Raw genomic sequence first — 24,887 nt, 5'->3', positions numbered from 1 at the left:
GAGACAAAACTTCTAGAAGAAAACAAAGGAGAAGGACCTTAGATTTGGCAAATTATCTCAGATGGATCACAACCACCATGAGCCATAAAAGAAAAATTTAGCAAACTAGACTGCTCCAAAATTAAATTATTTTTGCTTTTTGGGAAAATACTGTTTAAAAATGAAAAGACAAGCCACAGACTGGGAGAAAATACTTGGAAAATACCTATCTGAGAAAAGAACTGTATTCAGAATATATAAAGAACATATAAAATCCAATAATAAAAGATAACTCAAAACCCTGACAAAAGATAAGAACAGACACTTCTCCAAAGAAGATGTACAGATAGTAAACAGGCGTATGAAAAACATGCTCAATACTGCTAGTATGCAGGGAGATAAAAATTAAAACCGAAAGTTACGACTACACACCAACTAGAAACGGACCACACTGAGTGTGAGAGAGGGCACAGAACCACCAAAGCCCCCACACACGGACAGTGCTGTGCTTTCAAGTAGCTCGGTCGTGTCCGACTCTCTGCAACCCCATGGACTGTAGCCCACCAGGCTCCTCTGTCCACGGGGATTCTCCAGCCAAGAATATTGGAATGGGTTGCCATACCCTCCTCCAGAGACTCTTCCTGACCCAGGGATTGAACTCAGGTCTCCCGCATTGCAGGTGGATTCTTTACCAGCTGAGCCACAAGGGAAGCCCAAGAATACTGGAGTGGGTAGCCTATCTCTTTTCCAACAGATCTTCCCAACCCAGGAATCGAACTGGGGTCTCCTCTGTTGCAGATGGATTCTTTACCAACTGAGCTGTCATGAAAGCCCATGTATACAAGTATCTTATTGCCCTTTATGTGGCTTCTTTAATGTAGTGCAGATTTTGAGTCCATATGTTGTATGAATCAGTAGCTCATCTTATTTCTGAGTAGTATTCTACTGTCTGGATTCACCATAACTTATTCACTCCACGTTCAAGGTCAGAAGGGGCGGCGGTGAGGAGATACCCCTCGTCCAAGATAAGGAGCAGTGGCTGCGCTTTGCTGGAGCAGCCGTGAAGAGATACCCCATGTCCAAGGTAGGAGAAACCCAAGTAAGACGGTAGGTGTTGCGAGAGGCATCAGAGGGCAGACACACTGAAACCATACTCACAGAAAACTAGTCAATCTAATCACACTAGGACCACAGCCTTGTCTAACTCAATGAAACTAAGCCATGCCCGTGGGGCCACCCAAGACAGGCGGGTCATGGTGGAGAGGTCTGACAGAATGTGGTCCTCTGGACAAGGGAATGGCAAACCACTTCAGTATTCTTGCCTTGAGAACCCCATGAATAGTATGAAAAGGCAAAATGATAGGATACTGAAAGAGGAACTCCCCAGGTCAATAGGTGCCCAATATGCTACTGGAGATCAGTGGAGAAATAACTCCAGAAAGAATGGATAGAGCCAAAGCAAAAACAATACTCAGCTGTGGATGTGACTGGTGATAGAAGCAAGGTCCGATGCTGTAAAGAGCAATATTGCATAGGAACCTGGAATGTCAGGTCCATGAATCAAGGCAAATTGGAAGTGGTCAAACAGGAGATGGCAAGAGTGAATGTCGACATTCTAGGAATCAGCGAACTGAAATGGACTGGAATGGGTGAATTTAACTCAGATGACCATTATATCTACTACTGCAGGCAGGAATCCCTCAGAAGAAATGGAGTGGCCATCATGGTCAACAGAAGAGTCCGAAATCCAGTACTTGGATGCAATCTCAAAAATGACGGAATGATCTCTGTTCGTGTCCAAGGCAACCATTCAATATCACAGTAATCCGAGTCTGTGCCCCAACCAGTAACGCTGAAGAAGCTAAAGTTGAATGGTTCTATGTAGACCTACAAGACCTTTTAGAACTAACACCCAAAAAAGATGTCCTTTTCATTATGGGGGACTGGCATGCAAAAGTAGGAAGTCAAGAAACACCTAGAGTAACAGGCAAATTTGGCCTTGGAATACGGAATGAAGCAGGGCAAAGACTAATACAGTTTTGTCAAGAGAACGCACTGGTCATAGCAAACACCCTCTTCCAACAACACAAAAGAAGACTCTACACATGGACATCACCAGAAGGTCAACACCGAAATCAGACTGATTATATTCTTTGCAGCCAAAGATGGAGAAGCTCTATACAGTCAGCAAAAACAAGACGGGGAGCTGACTGTGGCTCAGATCATGAACTCCTTATTGCCAAATTCAGACTTAAATTGAAGAAAGTAGGGAAAACCACTGGACCATTCAGGTATGACCTAAATCAAATTCCTTATGATTATACAGTGGAAGTGACAAATAGATTTAAGGGACTAGATCTGATAGATAGAGTGCCTGATGAACTATGGACAGAGGTTCGTAACATTGTACAGGAGACAGGGATCAAGACCATCCCCATGGAAAAGAAATGCAAAAAAGCAAAATGGCTGTCTGAGGAGGCCTTACAAATAGCTCTGAAAAGAAGAGAAGCCAAAAGCAAAGGAGAAAAGAAAAGATTTACCTTTTGAATGCAGAGTTCCAAAGAGTAGCAAGGAGAGATAAGAAAGCCTTCCTCAGCGATCAATGCAAAGATATAGAGAAAAACAACAGATGGGAGAGACTGGAGATCTCTTCAAGAAAATTAGAGATACCAAGAGAACATTTCATGCAAAGATGGGCTCGATAAAGGACAGAAATGGTATGGACCTAACAGAAGCAGAAGATATTAAGAAAAGGTGGCAAGAACATACAGAAGAACTATACAAAGAAGATCTTCACAACCAAGATAATCACGATGGTGTGATCACTGACCTAGAGCCAGCCATCCTGGAATGTGAAGTCAAGTGGGCCTTAGAAAGCATCACTATGAACAAAGCTAGTGGAGGTGATGGAATTCCAGTGGAGCTCTTTCAAATCTTGAAAGATGATGCTGTGAAAGTGCTGCACTCAATATGCCAGCAAATTTGGAAAACTCAGCAGTGGCCACAGGACTGGAAAAGGTCAGTGTTCATTCCAATCCCAAAGAAAGGCAATGCCAAAGAATGATCAAACTATCGCACAATTGAACTCATCTCTCACGCTAATAAAGTGATGCTCAAAATTCTCCAAGCCAGGCTTCAGAAATACGTGAACCGTGAACTTCCAGATGTTCAAGCTGGTTTTAGAAAAGGCAGAGGAACCAGAGATCAAATTGCCAACATCTGCTGGATCATCGAAAAAGCAAGAGAGTTCCAGAAAAACATCTATTTCTGCTTTATTGACTATGCCAAAGTCTTTGACTGTGCGGATCACAATAAACTGTGGAAAATTCTGAAAGAGATGGAAATACCTGACCATCTGACCTGCCTCTCGAAAAATTTGTATGCAGGTCAGGAAGCAACAGTTAGAACTGGACATGGAACAACAGACTGATTCCAAATAGGAAAAGGAGTACACCAAGGCTGTATATAGTCACCCTGCTTATTTCACTTATATGCAGAGTACATCATGAGAAACGCCGGGTTGAAGAAACACAAGCTGGAATCAAGACTGCTGGGAGAAATATCAATAACCTCAGATATGCAAATGACACCACCCTTATAACAGGAGAGTGAAAAAGTTGGCTTAAAGCTCAACATTCAGAAAACGAAGATCATGGCATCCAGTCCCATCACTTCATGGCAAATAGATGGGGAAACAGTAGAAACAGTGGCAGACTTTATTTTTGGGGGCTCCAAAATCACTGCAGATGGTGATTGCAGCCATGAAATTAAAAGACGCTTACTCCTTGGAAGGAAAGTTACGACCAACCTAGACAGCATATTAAAAAGCAGAGACGTTACTTTGCCAACAAAGGTCCATCTAGTCAAGGCTATGGTTCTGTGGTCATGTATGGATGTGAGAGTTGGACTGTGAAGAAGGCTGAGCGCTGAAGAATTGATGCTTTTGAACTATGGTGTTGAGAAGACTCTTGAGAGTCCCTTGGACTGCAAGGAGATCCAACCAGTCCATTCTAAAGGAGATCAGCCCTGGGACTGATCTAAAGCTGAAACTCCAGTACTTTGGCGACCTCATACGAAGAGCTGACTCATTGGAAAAGACTCTGATGCTGGGAGGGATTGGGGGCAGGAGGAGAAGGGGACGAAAGAGGATGAGATGGCTGGATGGCATCACTTACTCAATGGACATGAGTTTGAGTGAACTCTGGGAGTTGGTGATGGACAGGGAGGCCTGGCGTGCTGTGATTCATGGGGTCATAAAGAGTCGGACACAACTGAGCAACTGAACTGAACTGAATTCATCCATTTCTCTGCTGAAGAGCATCTTCATGGTTTTCAGTTGTTGGTGATTATGAGATGATACATGTACGTGATCGCTTTAATCAGAATCACTAAAAACCATGAAACTGTTCTTCAGCTGGGAAATGGATGAGTAAGTTGTGGTGAATTCAGACAATGGAATACTACTCAGAAATAAGAAATAAACTACTGATACATACAACGCATGGACTCAAAGTCTACACTACATTAAAGAAGCTGCATAATAGGCAATAAGATACTCTTGCCAGGAGATCTGTAATCTTTCAGATTATAACTTTCTAAAGGGACAACACTGAACACACTGTACCTGGTGGACCATCTGTTACAACATGAGAGGCCTGAGGGCAGGAACAGAACAAGGGACGATGGCCTTTCTTATCATGATTTACAATATAATTACGGAAAAAGGTCATGTCTGGGTTGTGTTTTCTAAGACGGCTTTATATTTTTACGTGCTCTTTCCAGGCTTCTCAAAATGTTATTACCCATTCCTGTTAAATAAATAGACAAAGGGAAAGCCCCAAAAGACCAAAAAAAGGCAGTATATTCAATAACTCCATGTATGTAATATTTTGGAAACAAGCAAAAGGTATGGACAGACAGCAGATTGATGCCTGCCCAAGGGTGAGGATGGAGGGAAAGGGACTGACCGCTAGGGGACTAGGGGAAACTTAACGGCATGAAAGACGTTCTTTATCACAGTGGTGGCAGCAGTTACACAACTGCACTATCAAAACACATCAAATCAGACACATAAACAGGACCAGTTTTACTTCATGTAAATTATACTCAAGAAGTCTGACCTCTCATCCCCTCACCCCCCAAAAATAACCTAATAGAGGCATGTCAAAGGATACTGGAGCTAGTCTGAAGGGCAATCTGAACATTAAAATGACAAGCGAGAATAATGGAGTAACATGTAGAATTAATCTATACTAATATAAATTAACGCATTCCCTGGTGGCTCAGTCAGTAAAGAATGCACCTGCAGTGTGGGAGACTTGGCTTCGAGCCCTGGGTTGAGAAGATTCCCTGGAGGAAGGCATGGCAACCCACTCCAGTATTCTTGCCTGGAAAATCCCCATGGACAGAGGAGCCTGGGGGGCTGCAGTCCATGGGGCTGCAAAGAGGCAGACACAACTGAGTGACTACGCACATTAACAATATAAGGCAGGAGGAGATTTTCTTTGGACATGCAGAAGATGAACATTTGACATCCACCACAGTGATACCTGGTGCTGGAAAGAATCATCAATGACTGCTAGAAACACTGAGGAACTCTGTAAGGACATACACAGCCTTCAAGCATCTTCCCACAGGCTGTGGGTTAACTACAAAGGGAAAGAAAGTCTCCTTGGAGGGGCGCACATCTGGTGCAGACAACGGAATTAGCGTCACTAACTCAGGTAAAACGACACCATGCAATGCTGAGAAGAACTGACGTCAGTTCTTCAGTGCTCCTGTTTAAAAAAAAAAAAAAGCATAAACTGAAACTAATCATGAGGCAAAAAATCCAACCAACCCAAATTTAGGGCCATTACATAAAACTGACTTTTAAAAATACCAATGTCATAAAAGACCAAAAAAAAGCCGAGTGACAAATTAAAGGAGACTAAAGAGATGCACCAGCTAAACACAATGTGTGATCCTATACCAGGCTCAAGACCAGGAAAATAAAGGAACACCATGGGGACGATGCCAGTACATGAATCTGGGACGCACATTAGGAAACAGTACTACAGCAGTGTTACGCTTCCTGTGTGGACAATTAGATGATAGTTATTTAAGATCATGTCCTTGCTCTTAAGAAACACATACTGAAATATTTGGAGTCAAAGATCTGCTTCTTGCTCTCAAATGATTCAGCTAAATAAACTGTAGAAAAACATGTAGGTTTAGAGAACAGAAGAGCAAAGGTACTAAAACGTGGAGGCTGGTGACCCTGGTGAAGGCCACAGTCACAGTCCTAGCCTTACAACTTGCCACTGGCCTGAAAAACTGCAAAGTAAAAAGTGGAAAAGGCGATGAGGAAAAGCGTGTGAGCCCACATGTGCTGTGCTCCCGAGGGGAGAGCAGGAGCACCTCAGCTCAGGGAGCGGACGGCTGCCCTATGAAGGAGGCTGCGGAAAAGAGCCTCACTCCATGGCGCCCGCAGGCTGACCTCGGCAAGCCGGCTGGCTGCCCCCCACCCCGACAGCCCACCTGCCGAGCGCTACCTCCCTAAGCAAGGTTCTCACGTCCTCAGACGAGACCCGAGAATTAACAGTATCCACCCTGATGCTCACGTCAAATCCACGCCCATCCTGGGCCCACTCTCACTGCCTGCTCACATCATAGCCCCGCCACCGAGCCCATTTGAATTCAGTGGGATCAAGTCACGACTGCCTCCCAGGGACTTGTCAATGAGCACAATACTTTTAACTACAACGATTTTATCAAAAAGCAAGCGGTCTCTACTTTTCTGAAAAATTATACGAATGGTTCTTGTTTTCTCCTATTGCTTCCAACATGACATATCTTGCTGTCGAAAAACGAAAAAACAAAAAAAACCTATTCTTTTCATTTACTTAGTAACTGTTCCCTGAGCATCCAATATCCAATATTTGCCAACTAATCTTCCAGGTGCCAGGACAGAACTGTGGGGAAAATGCAAGCTCCTGCCCAGCCTAACAATGGAAGCTAACATCTGGCTTTTGATGAACATTTGCTCCGTGAGAGCTAATTAATAATAAAAGCACTCATACTAACAAACTCGATGCTACACGTACACACAAACTGTCATGTTCTAAAATAATTACCTTAAGAGACAGTCACCACCAGAGGGCATTCCCACAATTTCTTTTGTGACTACTTGACAATTCCCTGCTGTATGTTATTTATTCCTGAACAGCAAAGTCTGAAAGCCAAATCTAAAACCTAAACACAAGTAGAGGTGGGGCAGAGGCAATCTCATTCCCAAATTCCAAAGCAAAAACAGAAACTGGCAATCCCTTACTGAGGTCCAAGGAGCTCGGGGACCCTCAGGCAGAGCAGAGGTTAGTGTGAGCAGGCGAGACACATCACCAGGGTCTCGGGCCCTGGCCAGCAGTCATCTCTGTGACCTTTGTCTGACCTGAGAAGGCAGGCCTCTCCCACCCCACAGTCTTCGGATCCCTCCCTCCGGTCTTTAAACACCCACTCATGTGCCACACTAATTCTTCAGCAGGGATTAGTGTGGGGAAAAGTGTTTCTTCCCTTTTCCACAACAGGTTCCCAGGGAGACCTTGTGGCTTCCTTGGGTGGAGCGCCCACCTGGTTCCCACCCAGCAACAGCCTTGTTATTCTGAATGTCCTGTCTCATTGCCTCCCTCCCAGAACAGAGAAAGGCTGGAAGGGATGCGGGGCCAGGGAGGAAGATGCCAGCCCCATCTGGCATGCTGTGCTCTGGAAGCGGGGAAAAGACACTGGTCCTGCCTGCTGCGACAGGGCGGGGTACTGCCGCAGGATGCAGGGTGGCCCTGTGACCCAAGGGCAGCTCCCCAGCCCCATCTGGGCCTCATGGCAGCAGGTGAGCACGGCCAGCTAGGTCAGAAATCATCTCTATTCGAATGAGAGAGTAAGGACTGAACTCAGGAGCCAGCTTAGGGTACTAGTACATAACAGGAGATATCCTATAAAAGTCATATAACTCAGACATGAAATCTGGGGATTACCTAAAACTACAGAGCTAAAGTATTTTACAGGATAATAAATTTCAGGTAGGCTTTTTAAAACAGAAAAAGGCCAAAAGAACTTATGAACCACTTAAAATTGTTTTAAGCAGACGTGCTGTGCTTAGTCGCTCAGTTGGGTCTGACTCTGTGACCCCATGGACTGGTAGACCACCAGGCTTCTCTGTCCATGGGATTTCCCAGGCAAGAATACTGGAGTGGGTTGCCATTTCCTTCTCCATTTAAGCAGATGTCCCACCTCAAATTTCATTTGTCTCAAGTAACTAGTATGTTGAGCTTAAAGCTCTTTGGAAAACTAGATATATACATACTTTATAATTTTGAAAAACCAAATAATTGATTAAAAAAACTATTAAAATACAACCCTGCATAGCCAAGCACAGAACTCAAATGAAAGAATTTACAAAGAATTTTCAAAACCTAGGGAAACCTAAAATAAAAAAAATTCCCCCAACCTGCCTAATCTATCTGGACTCACTGTGCCTTTGAAGGAAACATACACTAAATGATCTTATTTTCCATTTTGAACTGGTAATTGTTAATTACTGTTTTTAGACCACAAAGTCTCCAATAACAGACTGAGGTTACTAAATGGGCGAACTGGGAGGCACACACCACACAATGACAAAACCTAAGTTCTTTTAACAACTACTTGGACACTTGAGCAGAGTCTTGATATTGGGGGGTAGCATATGCTTCTGAGACTCTTATGAAGGCAATGGACCCTCCCTCCAGAAGAAAACGCATGGGAACATAAACACGATCCCCTTCAGACCATTTTAGGAGGTTCACAGACATACTGAGGCCACCTACGGACTGTCTGGAGATTCATGGCTGCCCTAGGACCAAATACTGCTTTGCTAAATATGAAGTCTGAATCTTAGATGTGAAGATTTGCATATATGTGATCATCATTCCAATGTTATTTAGGAAAAATACTATTCTGATGATGAACACCAGGAGTATAACAGATGCGTAAAATAAGCTTACCTCAAAATTCACAGGCAAGTTCCGTTTAAGTGCAATCTCAAACACTTGACTTATTTCAGATTTATTGAGATTTTCTTCTTCTGACTCTCTTCCATTTACCTAAAGGAAGAATAACCGGTTAGAGTTAACTCATGTTAAAAAGCTGTCAATATCCCAGCTGCAATGATAAACCTTAAAATTAAAAGCACTGAACCGAGGCTCTATGGACTGAGCACTAACCCCATGAACACAGCAGCACGTGGACTGTGCATCAGTGAAATTTAAAAGGTTTTAAAAAACGTCCTATCAAATTCTGGTCAGTTTACACCTCATAAATCCACCATAAGCAATCTACACATAGCAGGGCTCTACATATAATCAGCCTGACGGTGAGAGCCACGGCCACTCAGGAGCGGCGCTCCCGAAGCCCCCTGGATTTGTCCCCCCGCCCCCAAAGGACAGGCAAGCCACACTCTAGAAACAAGCAGTCAGTCTATGTGGGCCACAGCAAGGACAAATGGACGTCTCTCCACCTGGGTATGTGGGTTTCTGATTTGGACGAAAAGTCGCTGGAAACCACTTTAAAAAAAAAGCTGCAGTGCAACAGTTATAAAACCACTATGGGTCTCACACTTCACTGCTGCTGGTGAAAACGCAAGATGCAAACCAACAAAACTGCCTGCCGGCTTAGTTGCTTCAGTCGTGTCCAACTCTTTGTGACCCCATGGACTGCAGCCCCCCAGGCCCCTCTGTCCACGGGGTGCTCCAGGCAAGAACACTGGAGTGGGCTGCCATGCCCTCCTCCAGGGATCTTCCCAACCCAGGGATCAAACACATGACTTTTATGTCTCCTGAACAGGTAGGCAGGTTCTTTACCACTAGCACCACTAGCCTTGAACAAAAGCTGCCTCCAGCTCTGTAACAAGGTCCATTTACAACCTGCAGGGGCTGGACTAAGAGGGGCAGAGATCTCTGTGCACGTGGCCCACAAGGATTCTACACTGTGCAGGGGTGGTAATATGAGAAACAAGATCAGCAGTGATCCTAAAAAGGGCAATGCACCGTGCTTTTCTTATTTCTGGGGATTCTTTAATCAAAGAACTTGTAAAATCTTAGTTTCAAGATCAGGATTTCTCTGACAGGAACCTGTGGCTGAAATTACTGAACAGGCAATGTGTAGCCAAATCGAGGATTCGATCTGTTGTGTATTTCCTGAGGTAGAGTCTAACCCTAACCTAGGATCCATATTTCAAGCTACAAACAAAAGAAAGTTCTAAATTAAAAAAAAAATTAAGAATTAAGAATAGGATCCTATAAACACAAATTTAACCAGACAATGTAATTTCGTCTCTCCTTTCATGATAAAATTTTCTTTCCATCTGGTTTCATTTTACCCCTGCCTGGTGATATACTGTTTACATAGCAATTTCTGATGGTTTAATAAGCTGAACACATTTTTACACTTGTTGTTTAAATCCTAAAGAGAAAGAGGGCCTGCCGTTTTATGAGTGAATCTTTAAAGCCATAAATCTCCAAGCAAGGTATCTTAGAATTCTAGGTTTCCACAGAGGTTTGGTTTGAAATTTATTTTTTAAATAGGTTTAAACAAACCTATTAAAAAGCATTTTTAAAAGTAATCCTGTTCAACAAATAGTGCTGGGAAAATCAGATATCTACACACAGAAAAAATGAAGTTGGACTCTTACCTCATACCACATTCACAAATTAACTCAAAATGGATCAAAGACCTAAATGTAAGGGCAGAAAGTATAAAACTCTTAGAAGAAAACACAGGGGGAAAGCTTCATGACACTGAATTTCGCAATGATTTCTTGGATAGAACACCAAAAGCATACGTAAATTCTGACATCATCAAAATTTAAAACTTTAGTACAAAAAAACTACCCCAAAAACGCTGGTACATTAAAGGACACAAGAGAACAAAGACAACCCATAGAATGGAAGAAAATACTCACAAAGCACATATTTGATAAAGAATTAATGTCCAGAATACATAAAGAACTGTAACAACTCAACAACAAATAATGCAATTCAAAAATGGACAAAGGATTTGAACAGACATTTCTCCAAAGGAGACATGCAATTACACAACATCACTACTCAAAGAGATCAGATCAGTCGCTCAGTCGTGTCCGACTCTTTGTGACCCCATGAATCGCAGCACGCCAGGCCTCCCTGTCCCTCACCAACTCCCGGAGTTCACTCAGACTCACGTCCATCGAGTCAGTGATGCCATCCAGCCATCTCATCCTCTGTCATCCCCTTCTCCTCCTGCCCCCAATCCCTCCCAGCATCAGAGTCTTTTCCAATGAGTCAACTCTTCGCATGAGGTGGCCAAAGTACTGGAGCTTCAGCTTGAGCATCATTCCTTCCAAAGAAATCCCAGGGCTGATCTCCTTCAGAATGGACTGGTTGGATCTCCTTGCAGTCCAAGGGACTCTCAAGAGTCTTCTCCAACACCACAGTTCAAAAGCATCAATTCTTCAGCGCTCAGCCTTCTTCACAGTCCAACTCTCACATCCATATATGACCACAGGAAAAATCATAGCCTTGACTAGACGCAACTTTGTTGGCAAAGTAATGTTTCTGCTTTTGAATATGCTATCTAGGTTGGTCATAACTTTCCTTCCAAGGAGCAAGCGTCTTTTAATTTCATGGCTGCAGTCACCATCTGTAGTGATTTTGGAGCCCAGAAAAATAAAGTCTGACACTGTTTCACTGTTTCCCCATCTATTTCCCATGAAGTGGTGGGACCGGATGCCATGATCTTCGTTTTCTGAATGTTGAGCTTTAAGCCAACTTTTTCACTCTCCACTTTCACTTTCATCAAGAGGCTTTTGAGTTCCTCTTCACTTTCTGCCATAAGGGTGGTGTCATCTGCATATCTAAGGTTACTGATATTTCTCCCGGCAATCTTGATTCCAGCTTGTGTTTCTTCCAGTCTAGCGTTTCTCATGATGTACTCTGTATATAAGTTAAATACACAGGGTGACAATATACAGCCTTGACGAACTCCTTTTCCTATTTGGAACCAGTCTGTTGTTCCATGTCCAGTTCTAACTGTTGCTTCCTGACCTGCATACAAATTTCCCGAGAGGCAGATCAGATGGTCTGGTATTCCCATCTCTTTCAGAATTTTCCACAGTTTATTGTGAGCCACACAGTCAAAGGCTTTGGCATAGTCAATAAAGCAGAAATAGATGTTTTTCTGGAACTTTCTTGCTTTTTCGATGATCCAGCGGATGTTGGCAATTTGATCTCTGGTTCCTCTGCCTTTTCTAAAACCAGCTTGAACATCTGGAAGTTCACAGTTCACATATTGCTGAAGCCTGGCTTGGAGAATTTTGAGCATCACTTTATTAGCGTGTGAGATGAGTGCAATTGTGCAGTAGTTTGATCATTCTTTGGCATTGCCTTTCTTTGGGATTGGAATGAACACTGACCTTTTCCAGTCCTGTGGCCACTGCTGAGTTTTCCAAATTTGCTGGCATATTGAGTGCAGCACTTTCACAGCATCATCTTTCAGGATTTGGAATAGCTCAACTGGAATTCCATCACCTCCACTAGCTTTGTTCATAGTGATGCTTTCTAAGGCCCACTTGACTTCACATTCCAGGATGTCTGGCTCTAGGTCAGTGATCACACCATCATGATTATCTGGGTCGTGAGGATCTTTTTTATACAGTTCTTCTGTGTATTCTTGCCATCTCTTCTTAATATCTTCTGCTTCTGTTAGGTCCACACCATTTCTGTCCTTTTCTTTGCATGAAACGTTCCTTTGGTATCTCTGATTTTCTTGAAGAGATCCCTAGTCTTTCCCATTCTGTTGTTTTCCTCTATTTCTTTGCATTGATCGCTGAAGAAGGCTTTCTTATCTCTTCTTGCTATTCTTTGGAACTCTGCATTCAGATGTTTAAATCTTTCCTTTTCTCCTTTACTTTTAGCCTCTCTTCTTTTCACAGCTATTTGTAAGGTCTCCCCAGACAGCCATTTTGCTTTTTTGCATTTCTTTTCTATGGGAATGGTCTTGATCCCTGTCTCCTGTACAGTGTCACGAACCTCATTCCATAGTTCATCAAGCACTCTATCTATCAGATCTAGGCCCTTAAATCTATTTCTCACTTCCACTGTATAATCATAAGGGATTTGATTTAAGTCATACCTGAATGGTCTAGTGGTTTTCCCTACTTTCTTCAATTTAAGTCTGAATTTGGCAATAAGGAGTTCATGGTCTGAGCCACAGTCAGCTCCCCGTCTTGTTTTTGCTGACTGTATAGAGCTTCTCCATCTTTGGCTGCAAAGAATATAATCATTCTGATTTCGGTGTTGACCATCTGGTGATGTCCATGTATAGAGTCTTCTCTTGTGTTGTTGGAAGAGGGTGTTTGTTATGACCAGTGCATTTTCTTGGCAAAACTCTATTAGTCTTTGCCCTGCTTCATTCCGTATTCCAAGGCCAAATTTGCCTGTTACTCCAGGTGTTTCTTGACTTCCTACTTTTGCATGCCAGTCCCCTATAATGAAAAGGACATCTTTTTTGGGTGTTAGTTCTAAAAGGTCTTGTAGGTCTTCATAGAACCATTCAACTTAGCTTCTTCAGCGTTACTGGTTGGGGCACAGACTCGGATTACTGTGATATTGAATGGTTTGCCTTGGACACAAACAGAGATCATTCCGTCATTTTTGAGATTGCATCCAAGTACTGGATTTCAGACTCTTTTGTTGACCATGATGGCCACTCCATTTCTTCTGAGGGATTCCTGCCTGCAGTAGTAGATATAATGGTCATCTGAGTTAAATTCACCCATTCCAGTCCATTTCAGTTCGCTGATTCCTAGAATGTCGACATTCACTCTTGCCATCTCCTGTTTGACCACTTCCAATTTGCCTTGATTCATGGACCTGACATTCCAGGTTCCTATGCAATACTGCTCTTTACAGCATCGGACCTTGCTTCTATCACCAGTCACATCCACAGCTGAGTACTGTTTTTGCTTTGGCTCCATCCCTTCATTCTTTCTGGAGTTATTTCTCCACTGATCTCCAGTAGCATACTGTGCACTTATTGACCTGGGGAGTTCCTCTTTCAGTATCCTATCATTTTGCCTTTTCATACTATTCATGGGGTTCTCAAGGCAAGAATACTGAAGTGGTTTGCCATTCCCTTCTCCAGTGGACCACATTCTGTCAAATGTGGTCCACTGGAGAAGGGAATGGCAAAGAGAAACGCAAATCAAAACCACAGTGAGATAAACCTCACACCCATAAGGACAGCCACAGATAATGGTAGTGTTGTCAAGGTTGTGTAGAAATTGCAATCTTTCTGTTGAAAGAAACTGCACATTTCTGTTGAAAATGTAAGATGGTATGGCCTCTGTGGAGAACAGTATGGTGCGTTTCTGAAAAATTTAAACATAGAATTACAATATGATCCAGCAATTTCACTGCTAAACAGATACTCAAAAGAATTAAAAGCAGGCATTCAGATACTTGTACATCAATGTTCACAGCAGTATTATTCACAATAGCCAGAAGATGATAATCACACAAACGTCCATCAACAGATGAATGGATGAAAAAAATGTACAGATACAACGGTCAGTCTTAAAAAGTAATGGGGTGCGGGGGGGAGACTGGAATTATAAAACAAGCTACAACACAGAGGAACCTTGAAAACATTATGATAAATGAAGTAAGTCAGACACAAAAGACAAATGTGCACTGACACAAGGTATCTCCAATAGTAAGCACAGAGACAGACGCAGGACAGAGGTTCACCACGGGCCTAGGACAGCGGGTGTCCGTCAGTCCTGCAGTTTGGGTGTGACGTGGAGAAAGGGTCTTGAAAATGGACAGTGGTGACGGAGGCACGCACCGAGAATGTATTTAAGGCCACTTTTTGTGCATAACCACGTCTGTTGATAGCTGTGTATTTGAAGAGTTCAGAGATTTTTACAATACATGAGCTATTCACACACTCTCATGATACATAACTGTCAATGAGAATGTTTTCCTCAGGTGCAACCAGAACCAAATCTGGAAACAAACCAGGTGCTGCTGACACAAGACTTGCACCCCAATTTTCCATTTGTTCATTATACCAGTTCAATTCCTTTTAATTTTTACTTCTAGTTATGACCTGTTTCAAACATACAGAAAAGTACAGATAATAATGTAACCCACAACTCTACTGGATATAACAAACGGCAACACTAAACACCACTGACATTATTTTTTTCCTTTGATAAGGAAAACAATTAAGTCCTTCTCACACTCCTTCCCACAGGAGAGTTAACCACTACTCTAAAATGGGACCGGATCTTTCCCAGCCATGTGGGTTTTTTGTTGTTGTTTTTTAATGGACAAAAACAATATATAGGGTAATTTGGTGTTGTGAAAATTCACATAAATCATTCTCACTGACTGCCTTTATAAATACTCTAAAATTCAAACTGACAAGTTCTACTAATGAACTTACTTTTGTACTCTGCATATTGAGGTTCCACCTAAATCCATCAGGAACTACCTAAGTCTACTACTGAATTCTAAACTCTCAGCCAGTGTTTCTCAAGCATAGCAGCATCAGGGTTACTTGGGAGCTGTACAAACACAGATGCCAGAGCCCCGCTCCAGATACGTGAACTCAAATTTCTTCAGGTAGGGCCTGGATATCCATTTTATATATGGTTTCTTTTAAATCCCCTAGCGACCAGAGTTGAGATTCACAGCTCGAAGCTACTGCTTCAAACAGAACTGCAGACTGGACAAAGCAGCCAGTAAAATAAAAATGCAAAACAGAAAACAAAGATATAAGAGAGATTATATTGCTCTTTTACATAAATAATTTTAATATTATCTGGACTGGACAAAATGTTGCAATGGGGGAAGCAGCAAATGACTCAAAAAAAAGAAAAAAAATCCACAAATACCATTCCCAGTGAGATGAAGAAACTGTAGCGGGCTCTCAGTCTTACCTTCAGGAAGTGGGAATTATTGTTAACATCAATCCCATAGTGCATGGTTCAGCAATAAAATCTAGGCAACATTAAGGGAAAAAAACAAAAACACTGAACCATGCTTAACCCTCAACTTGCCAGGGAAAAACAATCATGACCATTTACCATCTGGCTCCAATGGACCCTCTAGATTTTTCTATATTTAAAGTCATTTTACAAGTAACATACAGAATAAAAGGACAACAAAAAATCATTCCATTATAGATTTTCATAAAAAAAAATAACAAACTTAACTTTTTATTCCAGGTTTGTGGTCAGGAATGAAGGCAAATATACCCAAAACAGGCAAAGACACTAAACACAGCTAACAGCTCTCCAGCTGCCACGCCTGAACCTCAGAGCACAGCCCACAGTAACGCCGCCAGACTGCAAGCCCACTCCCGTGGGTGCCAGCCTATCGTGATTCCAATTCTTCTTGTACTCGTATTGTCAAAACATATTACTTTTGAAAATGACTCATAACTGTTGAAGGGAGAACAGCCTTCTCCTTTGCTCCATAACTACAAAATGCTTTCATTTCCAGGTTTATAAACACCAAGAGAAGGATCAGCCTAATGATCTTTTTGTCATTATTGTATCATCAATTTCCTTCTAATACACACACCTCCTTCTGCATGATCCAGTTATTTTGTAGATATTAAGTGGCAAGAAAATTCTGGTGGCTAAGCATCATATGCAAGAAATCTGTCATACAAATATTTTTAGAAAGTCAAAACAGGATGGTTCAGTTCTTGGAAAATACTGCGTGGTAAAAGTCCTTCCTGTTGAATGAGTGACCAGGAGAGAATGCACATCTCTTTTTCATATACCACAGAAACACAGTCCCCTCGCAGACTCCTGAGTCTGGGCAAACTTATCTAAGGTATCATCTGAAGACCCCCAGTCCAAGTCACATCCACACTCAATCTCCCTGTCCCCCTGAGAGGCCAGAGTGCTGCTGTCTGTCTCTCTGCATTCATCTTCCAATTGGTCTAACAAGGAAAATGTCTTCCTCCATCAGTTTTCTTTTGTTTGCCAATAGGGATGGAAAAAAAAAAATTCTGAATTCTCACCTGGGTTCAACAAAAGCTAAAAGCAGAGTAAAAAGACAGGTGTCTCCAGTCTTCCTTTGTATCTTCTTGAAAGATAACATGATACATTAGGCAATGCAATAAGAGCATTAAAGATGATGCAACAGTGACAGTTATTTCACAACCATATCATCCATTGAGGGATTTCATCATTCTTCCACTTCCTTATTATTTTAGTCTTGTTTATTGCAGATTTGGGAATACATAATAGTGCTGAAATAGAATGTAGGATGACAAGCAGCAAAATGTTTCAAAACACAAGAAAATTAAGAGTCCATAATGTTAAGATTTATAAAAGGGTCCAAAGGACCCTCATGATTGTAAGACAAATTATCATTCTACTTTCAAAATTAAGTATATTTTTACCTTGTTCTTTTAAACCTCTAGAAAAAGAATAAGTCACGTAATATCAACTCTTACAGAACTAGAAAAAAGCTCAAAAATAAAAATTGGGTTCAATGGACCTTGAGTGTATAGTGAAATATAGATAGTATAATGAAAAGTAAGGTCTCCAATTTAGTTTATTCCTACTTAAACACATCCCTGGCTCAAGTGAAGATAAGAACTCAAGAACAGGAAGAGCTACATTTATGTATTTTTACAGAAGTAGTATTTAAAAACCAGGGCTTCCCTGGTAGCTCAGCTGGTAAAGAATCTGCCTGTAATGCAGGAGACCCCAGTTTGATTCCTGGGTCTGGAAGTTCCTCTGGAGAAGGGATAGGCTACCCACTCCAGTATTCTTGGGCTTCCCTGGTGGCTCAGACAGTAAAGAATCCTCCTGCAACACGGGAGACCTGGGTTGGGGAGATCCCCTGGAGGAGGGCATGGCCACCCATTCTAGTATTCTTGCCTGGAGAATTCCATGAACAGAGGAGCCTGGCGGGCGACAGTCCATGGGGTCGCAAAGAGTCAGACACAACTGAGTGACTAAGCACGGCACGGTATTTAAAAAAAGAAAACTTCAAACAGTACAATTTTAAGAAATCTGTCTTCTAACACTACCACCAAGAGAAAACTAATTTTAAAGTTTGATATAACCTTCAAGATAGAAACTGCTGCTGCTGCTAAGTCGCTTCAGTCGTGTCCGACTCTGTGCGACCCCAGAGACGGCAGGCCACCAGGCTCCCCCATCCCTGGGATTCTCCAGGCAAGAACACTGGAGTGGGTTGCCATTTCCTTCTCCAGTGCATGAAAGTGAAAAGTGAAAGTGAAGTCGCTCAGTTGTCTCCGACTCCTAGCGACCCCGTGGACTTCAGCCTACCAGGCTCCTCCGTCCATGGGATTTTCCAGGCAAGAGTGCTGGAGTGGGGTGCCATTGCCTTCTCCAAAGACAGAAACTATGCACATCCAAATATACAGAGATACACACACACACAGCTGGCGCCTGCATTTACTTAACTCAAACAACAGCACTATACTTGCAGTAATAGCTCTGCATCATGGTTCCCCCGCCCATTCAATAGATTATACGCCTTCTTTTAGGTCTGCGTAAATAGATCTACCACACTCTGGTAGTCTTAGGATAAATGTATTCATTTATTATATTTAACCATTTCCCTAAGAATGGCTATATGAGGCTAGCTCCTGTTTTTCCCTATCACAGACACTGTCGCTATGACCATCTTACTCCTAACACCTCAACACTAAGTCATCTTTTATTAGTACAAGCCATAGAAGGGAAAAGAAAAGAAAGGAATAGAATAGATAGAACAGAAAAGAACCGCTTTCCCAACTCAGGACCTTTGCACAAGCTGCTCCCTCTGCTGGGAATGTACTTGTCCTGTTCTCTTATTCATCTTCACCCTGAGCTTAAATGGCTCGTCCCTCAGGGCGCCATCAGTACTCCAACCTGAACAGACACTCTATGCTCTCGTGATACGTGCTACCTTCATCCAAGCACTCGCTGCACTTTTCGGTGACACTCCATCCAACCAAGCTCCACACGGGGAGGGGCACTGCAGGGCTGGCCAAGCTCAGGGCCTGTTGTCAAGGGGTCAGACTACACCTGTCTTACAGAGGGAAACTGCTGGCTTTATTGGCTATGCTCTAGAGAAGATGAACTGATCCACCACACAATCACAAGTGCTAAAATTATCAAGAACAATTATGTAAAGTTTAAAAATAAAATAAAATTTAATAAAAATAAAAAAATAAAATTATCAAGAACAAAACAGACTATTTACAATGAGAACTTCCAATGCAGCCAGGCTGTGGGCAGACAGGCTCCTCGGGCCCTGTTGGCAGAGGCCTAAACAGGTACCATCTTCCTGGTGGGGAACCTGGCCACATACATTACCAGGCAATTCCACTTTGAGGACTATGGCTCACAAAAATAACCACAGACATACACAAAGGTTTCATGACAACAATGTTCTTCACTACCTATTTTATAACAGGAAAAATTGCAAACAACCCAAAAATCAAGCCTCTTTTGTTGAAAAACTAAACTGGTATGCTCACAATGTGGAGCACTCTGCAGCCCTTGAAGATGGCTTAGAGGCATGCTGAATTTGAGTCCTCCATGGAATTTTAAGTAAATAGCATCAACACATCATAATAAGCACTTCAGTGGGAAAAAAAAAAAAGCGGTTATTATACAATATCATCCCATTTGTGTGAAATAGATAGGAGTGTGTGCTTACTTACATATGCCCTGATATACACAAAAATGTTTACAGTGACTACCTACAAGTGGGAAATTTATTTTTTCTTTTTTTGAAGTTAAAAATTGTTATAGTTTACAGGCATTCCTTGTTGAGAACAAAAAATTAAAGCTATCTTTTAAAACTGTCTTTCTTCCTTGCCCTGCTGCCCACTCTCCGGAGGGCCTGGTAGACCAGCGACAGCTCAGTCAGGTGGAAAGCCAAGCGTGTTTCACTTACAACTTCAAAGAAAATGTCATTTCTGAAGCACTGTTTGGGCCAGTCTTTGCACCATTTCTTAAGGGAACTGTCTCTACTTCAAATCACACAGAACTAGAAAACGGGCAAAGAGGAGGAAACAAGGGGACAAATGATGCCCATGACTCCCATCCAAGCTGCCTACAGAAGTCAGATGAGCCGAGGAAAGGGCGTCCGCTGCTCTAGCCTCTGCCCTCAGGCTTGAGGCAACCAACTGCTCCAGTGGGCGATGGGTCACTCTAAGGCTCTGACAGGCACTTTCCCTTTGCAGCAATACAGTGAGTTCAAACTTCCAAGCAGGATTCAAAGGCCAAAAACTGCCTAAGAACCACTGACAATATTTAGGACCTGTGATTCCCAAACCCTGACTGTTTCAGTCACTCTAAGAGCTTGTTAAAAAGGAAAAAATAAAATAAAAAGTCAGACTTCCCTGGCAGTTCAGTGGTTAAGACTCTGTGCTCCCAATGCAGGTGGCATGGGTTCAATTCCTGGTTAGGGAACTAAGATCCCACATGCCATGTGGCATGGCCAGGAAAAAAAAGAAAAAAAAAGCCAGATTCATGGGTCTTAGCCTACTGCATTAGAATCTAGAATCGTGTGGGTTAGGCCAAGGAATTTTTTTTTTTTTAATTCTCAAGTGATTCCAAAGCAGACGGCCCACATACCAGTGTTCAGTAATCGTTTAACAACTGCTGGCTAGAAGGAACCAAGAAATACCCACTCCATCTGATTCCAATTAGATTAGCACCAAAGTCAACTCAACAAATGCAATGCCTCCAAAAATGATTCAGATTTCACTACCTTCAGTACTTTAACAAATTTCACCACTAAGGGCCTCATCCTTTCACTTCAATAAACCTTCCTAAGTTATAGTCCATTCCTTTCTATTTGGTCCTCAGTGAACTCTGGAAATAGAACATCTCTGTGAAAATGCACCGAAACAAAAGGAAAATAAACCTTCCCATGCGGCTAGCCACGAAGCCACAGAGCACCGCCCTGAGCTGGGTCGCCCTAGGGGACAGCTGGACACAACAGACCTCTGCAAGCACCCCGCCAAGGGCCCCCCGACTTCATACCTATCATCACCCATTTGGCTCAACGTTCTGTGCAAGATCTTCTGGTTGTTTGAGAACTTGTTTCTCGAGCAAGAAAAGTCAAATGCTTCCAAGGGATGTGTTCAGGAGGCATTTCCCGCTGTGATAAACAGAACCATGAAATCACAACGTTTTCTACTCAGTGGGCTCTCCTGGACCTTTGGTGATCCAACTGCTTTATCAGAGCCAGCCACTAATGCTCTGGCCGCTCAATAGCATGGAGTCATTTTAGTGATGACTTAGTGATGTTCTAAGACCTATATTCCTATTTAGTCACAACATCCTATACCTATCATGATCATTTTAAAACACAGCCCCCAGGGGAGTCCCCTGGAGGTCCAGTGGACGGGGCTCCACAGTCTCACTGCCCAGGGCCTGGGCTGGATCCCTGGTTGGGGAACAGTTCCACAAGCTGCACGCTGTAACCAAAAATAAAAAAAATAAGTCCCCAATTCTTTGATACTCCTCTCATCCACAAGTGGGGTTCTGAACATTGTGAACGTACCAATGGTCACTGACCTGTATACTTACAACGGTTAAAACTATGAAATTACGTGAATTTTGTCTCAATACAAAAATAAACCAATAAATAAAAGTGAGCTCCTGTAGCCCCTTCTTGAGTCTGGGGTCCCTGACTGTTTGACCTACAAGATACGGCAGAAGTGGTGCTAGGCTGAATTCTAAGCCAGGGCCCTGAGACACTGGCAGCGGCTTCCACCTCCTGTCTTCCAGAACGCGCCCTCCTGGGACCAAGCCACCATACCGTGAGGGTGTATACAGAGTCTCTGCTCAGGCCACAGAGGAGGGGAACTGAGGTCGCGGGACCGAGGCCCCCTCTTTGATCGCAGATGACAGCACAGCCAACTGGCTAGAGCGCTGCCTTGGAACAGACCCTCCAGCCCCGCAGCGCCACATCGGCGCGAGCTGCGCAGCAGAAATGAGGTCTCCACGCCACTCTCTCCCTAGACCGCAGGCTTGTGAGCAGGATAAAGGCCTGGAGGTATCTAAGCCACGAAGTCTTGGGACAGTTCGTTAAGCACAAATGGTTAACAGGCATTTCAAGATAATAAAGAAAACATCTGGTCAAAATGGCTTCAGAAAATTCCCTAACCTGATACCATAAAACACAGATTCCGACAAGAATAATGTTCAACACGGAAGAGTTCATCGCATGCTCTTCACCACTCAAGTGAGGCACAATCTTTCTAACGCGTTCAGAACTACGCCACTGAGTGCACAAGAAGGCACCTGACGTTCCTGCGAAAGTTCCTGAGGTGGGAGGAGGGCAAAAAGGCAAGGAACCTACAGGGCACAGAACTTGTACGTTATCTAACAACAAATATTAAGCACAGCTCTCAATGCATCCTCTTAGAAAAACCAACCTGAAGCGATGTCTTCCTACCACCCTCCCACTCCACCCCAAGCTCCAGGGGCCCCGGCTCGGCCTTCGCCTCACCTCCAGCCTCTCAGAGGGGGGCTCGCTCTGCAGGATCCTCAGGGCTTTCGCAGCAGCATCGTGTTTTGCAGCCTGTCTCGTCTTTCCTTTCCCATTAAATTGCTGTCCTCCCACAGAAAGTTCAACTTGATAAAGTAAAGGTGGGACTGGAAATGGGTAAAAGTACCTAAAAATAGAAGGGGATGAGGAAAATTAGTCTCAGATAAGTCACCATACCATCTCTGACAAATTCCAGGTATTTCCTTCATCACAGGTCCTAATTACAGCAGTGTTTGCTCGCCAATAATGAGTCCTCATCAGCACATCCAGAGATTTCATACGTTTATGCTAGATTAGAACTGCCACACAGTATGAGCAAATACTGTTTACATTTCACAAAATAAACTGCCTTACAAATTACATGAGTTCAATGTATAAAGCTAGCCCATACTTACAAAATCTAAACTGGATTAGACTTTGGTTAGCAAAGAAAACTTAACTTGCTCTACTTTCTCATACCTGAAATTCACACTTTCGTGTCTCCAGAAAAGAATGGGAAGTTTTTAACCAAAGTCTTTTAGTCTTTATTTTGTCTGACATAAATATAGCTATTTCTTCTTTCTTTCAGTTTCCATTTGTATGGAATATCTTTTTCTCTGCCTTTACCTTTGAGTTTGTGTGTTCCTGAAACTGCAGTCTCTTATAGACTGCATACAATTGGGTCTTTTGTTTCTTTAAATTCAGTCGTCCACTCTTGTGTCTTTCAATTAGACAACTGGATCCATTTATATTTAAAGTAACTATTGATTAGACCCGCATTTCTAGAAATCCCAACAGCCTAGAGCCTGGCAGAGGCTGGTTTCTATTTTTAAAATGGCTTTGGCCTCCACCTCACTCCCACCCCAAAGTAGGGCAGGGAAATGAAGACCTCCAGTTTGATCATCAATCTCTCCACTAGTGTCTTAAGACCTCGAGCAGAAGGTTTTAAATGCATGGCACTTTCAGATTTCAACTAATGTTGCACTGCACCTGTATACCAAGGCTATTTACAAAGCACATAAGTAAGTTCAAAAGTAAAAAAGTACCCAGTAAAAATAATCAAGAAATCGATGAGGGCTGAGAACTGTGGTGTCACAGGAATTATGTTCAAATATGACTCAGCTGCACAGAGCAGTTACACGCGGGTGACCTTTAACCAGACTGCTTGGGGCACGAGCCGCACTGCTTGTGAGGAATGTGCCCAAGACCTTTCCAATGACAGGAGTTCAAAGAGCATCAACATGCAGTTCCAGTGACAGCAGGACAATTCAGACTGACGGTAGCCTTTGGCAGGCAAAGAGGGCCAGACCATTATGCACGCTGCAATCTATACATCTCACCATTCTACATGAAAGAGCAAATATATTTTCACCTGGATTTAAAACAAAACAGACACGTACCTTGGGGGATAAGCACCTCCTCTCATGTTGTAGTTATAGGTGGACTGCATCCGAGAGTAAGGGTCGACAGGCTTATACATTGGTTTTTTCCCAAGTTTCATGCACAGTGCATTTAGCTCTACAGTAGGGGTTATGCTTTCTGCAACACAGAATCAAAACAAAGAACTTTTTTTCCGATATGAGAATGACACTGACTAAAATCAAAGAGAACAGGATGCTTTCTACTAATGGACTCCTGATGCATTTCGTGAAAGGCTCTAAGTACTTCACTGCTAGGCATCAGGTCAGGAAATCCAAGAATCTGCTGTGATTTCTAGGTCTTAATACAAAATCAACAGCACAAAATATACGGTAACAGCTATTGAGGAGCAGCAATGTAACACAAGATGTTAGCAGTGAGAATCAGTTGTCAGAAATAGGTTTCAATACACATCAAATTTCATGATTAAAAGATCCCACAGGACTGTCCAAATCATTTGTTTGGCAGTACTCAACCAATATAACTCTGGTTGTACTGACTGACTGCCTTACACTTAGAAGGACGTCCATACACATTATTTCATAGGACAATGCATTTATTCAGTACTAACTGGAGGCAAAGCACTGTGCTGAGCTTGAGAAACACAATTCTTGTCCCAGAGGAGTCCAGAGAACACAAGACACACTCAAGAACTCTGATACAACATTATGTGTGCTGTAAGGAAAGGTGCAGAATCGCCGAGGAGAAGACTGTAAATTCTACCTGGAGAAGTCAGATGAGATCCACAAAATACTTAGATGTTTTCTTTCTTAATATTTATAATCGGATTTGATTTGTGGTAATACTTGTTAGAAAAATGAGTTCTGTTTCCATATACAACAGGAACAAGTATATCTTAGGTTATCTCAAAATTATCAATTTTAGAAAATACTCATCATTCTTCCTTCTCTTTTTTCC

General features: G+C 42.6%; 1 protein-coding gene across 11 annotated transcripts in view; it reads right to left on the bottom strand.

The window, feature by feature from the left end:
• The window catches only part of STAU1 (staufen double-stranded RNA binding protein 1), a 61,658-nt gene that overhangs the window by 11,143 nt on the left and 25,628 nt on the right, over window positions 1–24,887 (bottom strand). For all 11 annotated transcript variants that reach the window (XM_070381072.1, XM_070381073.1, XM_070381074.1 and 8 more), the window contains 3 exons: window positions 23,951–24,089; window positions 22,533–22,698; window positions 8,997–9,095 (listed from right to left, as the gene is read on the bottom strand). In XM_070381072.1, coding sequence (XP_070237173.1) covers window positions 8,997–9,095; window positions 22,533–22,698; window positions 23,951–24,051 — 366 coding nt within the window. In that variant the 5' untranslated portion in view covers window positions 24,052–24,089. The remainder of the gene's footprint in view (window positions 1–8,996; window positions 9,096–22,532; window positions 22,699–23,950; window positions 24,090–24,887) is intronic.

Source organism: Bos mutus, chromosome 13 (assembly GCF_027580195.1).
Source record: "Bos mutus isolate GX-2022 chromosome 13, NWIPB_WYAK_1.1, whole genome shotgun sequence".
In the NCBI taxonomy this organism is placed as follows: Eukaryota; Metazoa; Chordata; class Mammalia; order Artiodactyla; family Bovidae; genus Bos; species Bos mutus.
This window is presented reverse-complemented; position numbering and strand designations above follow the sequence as displayed.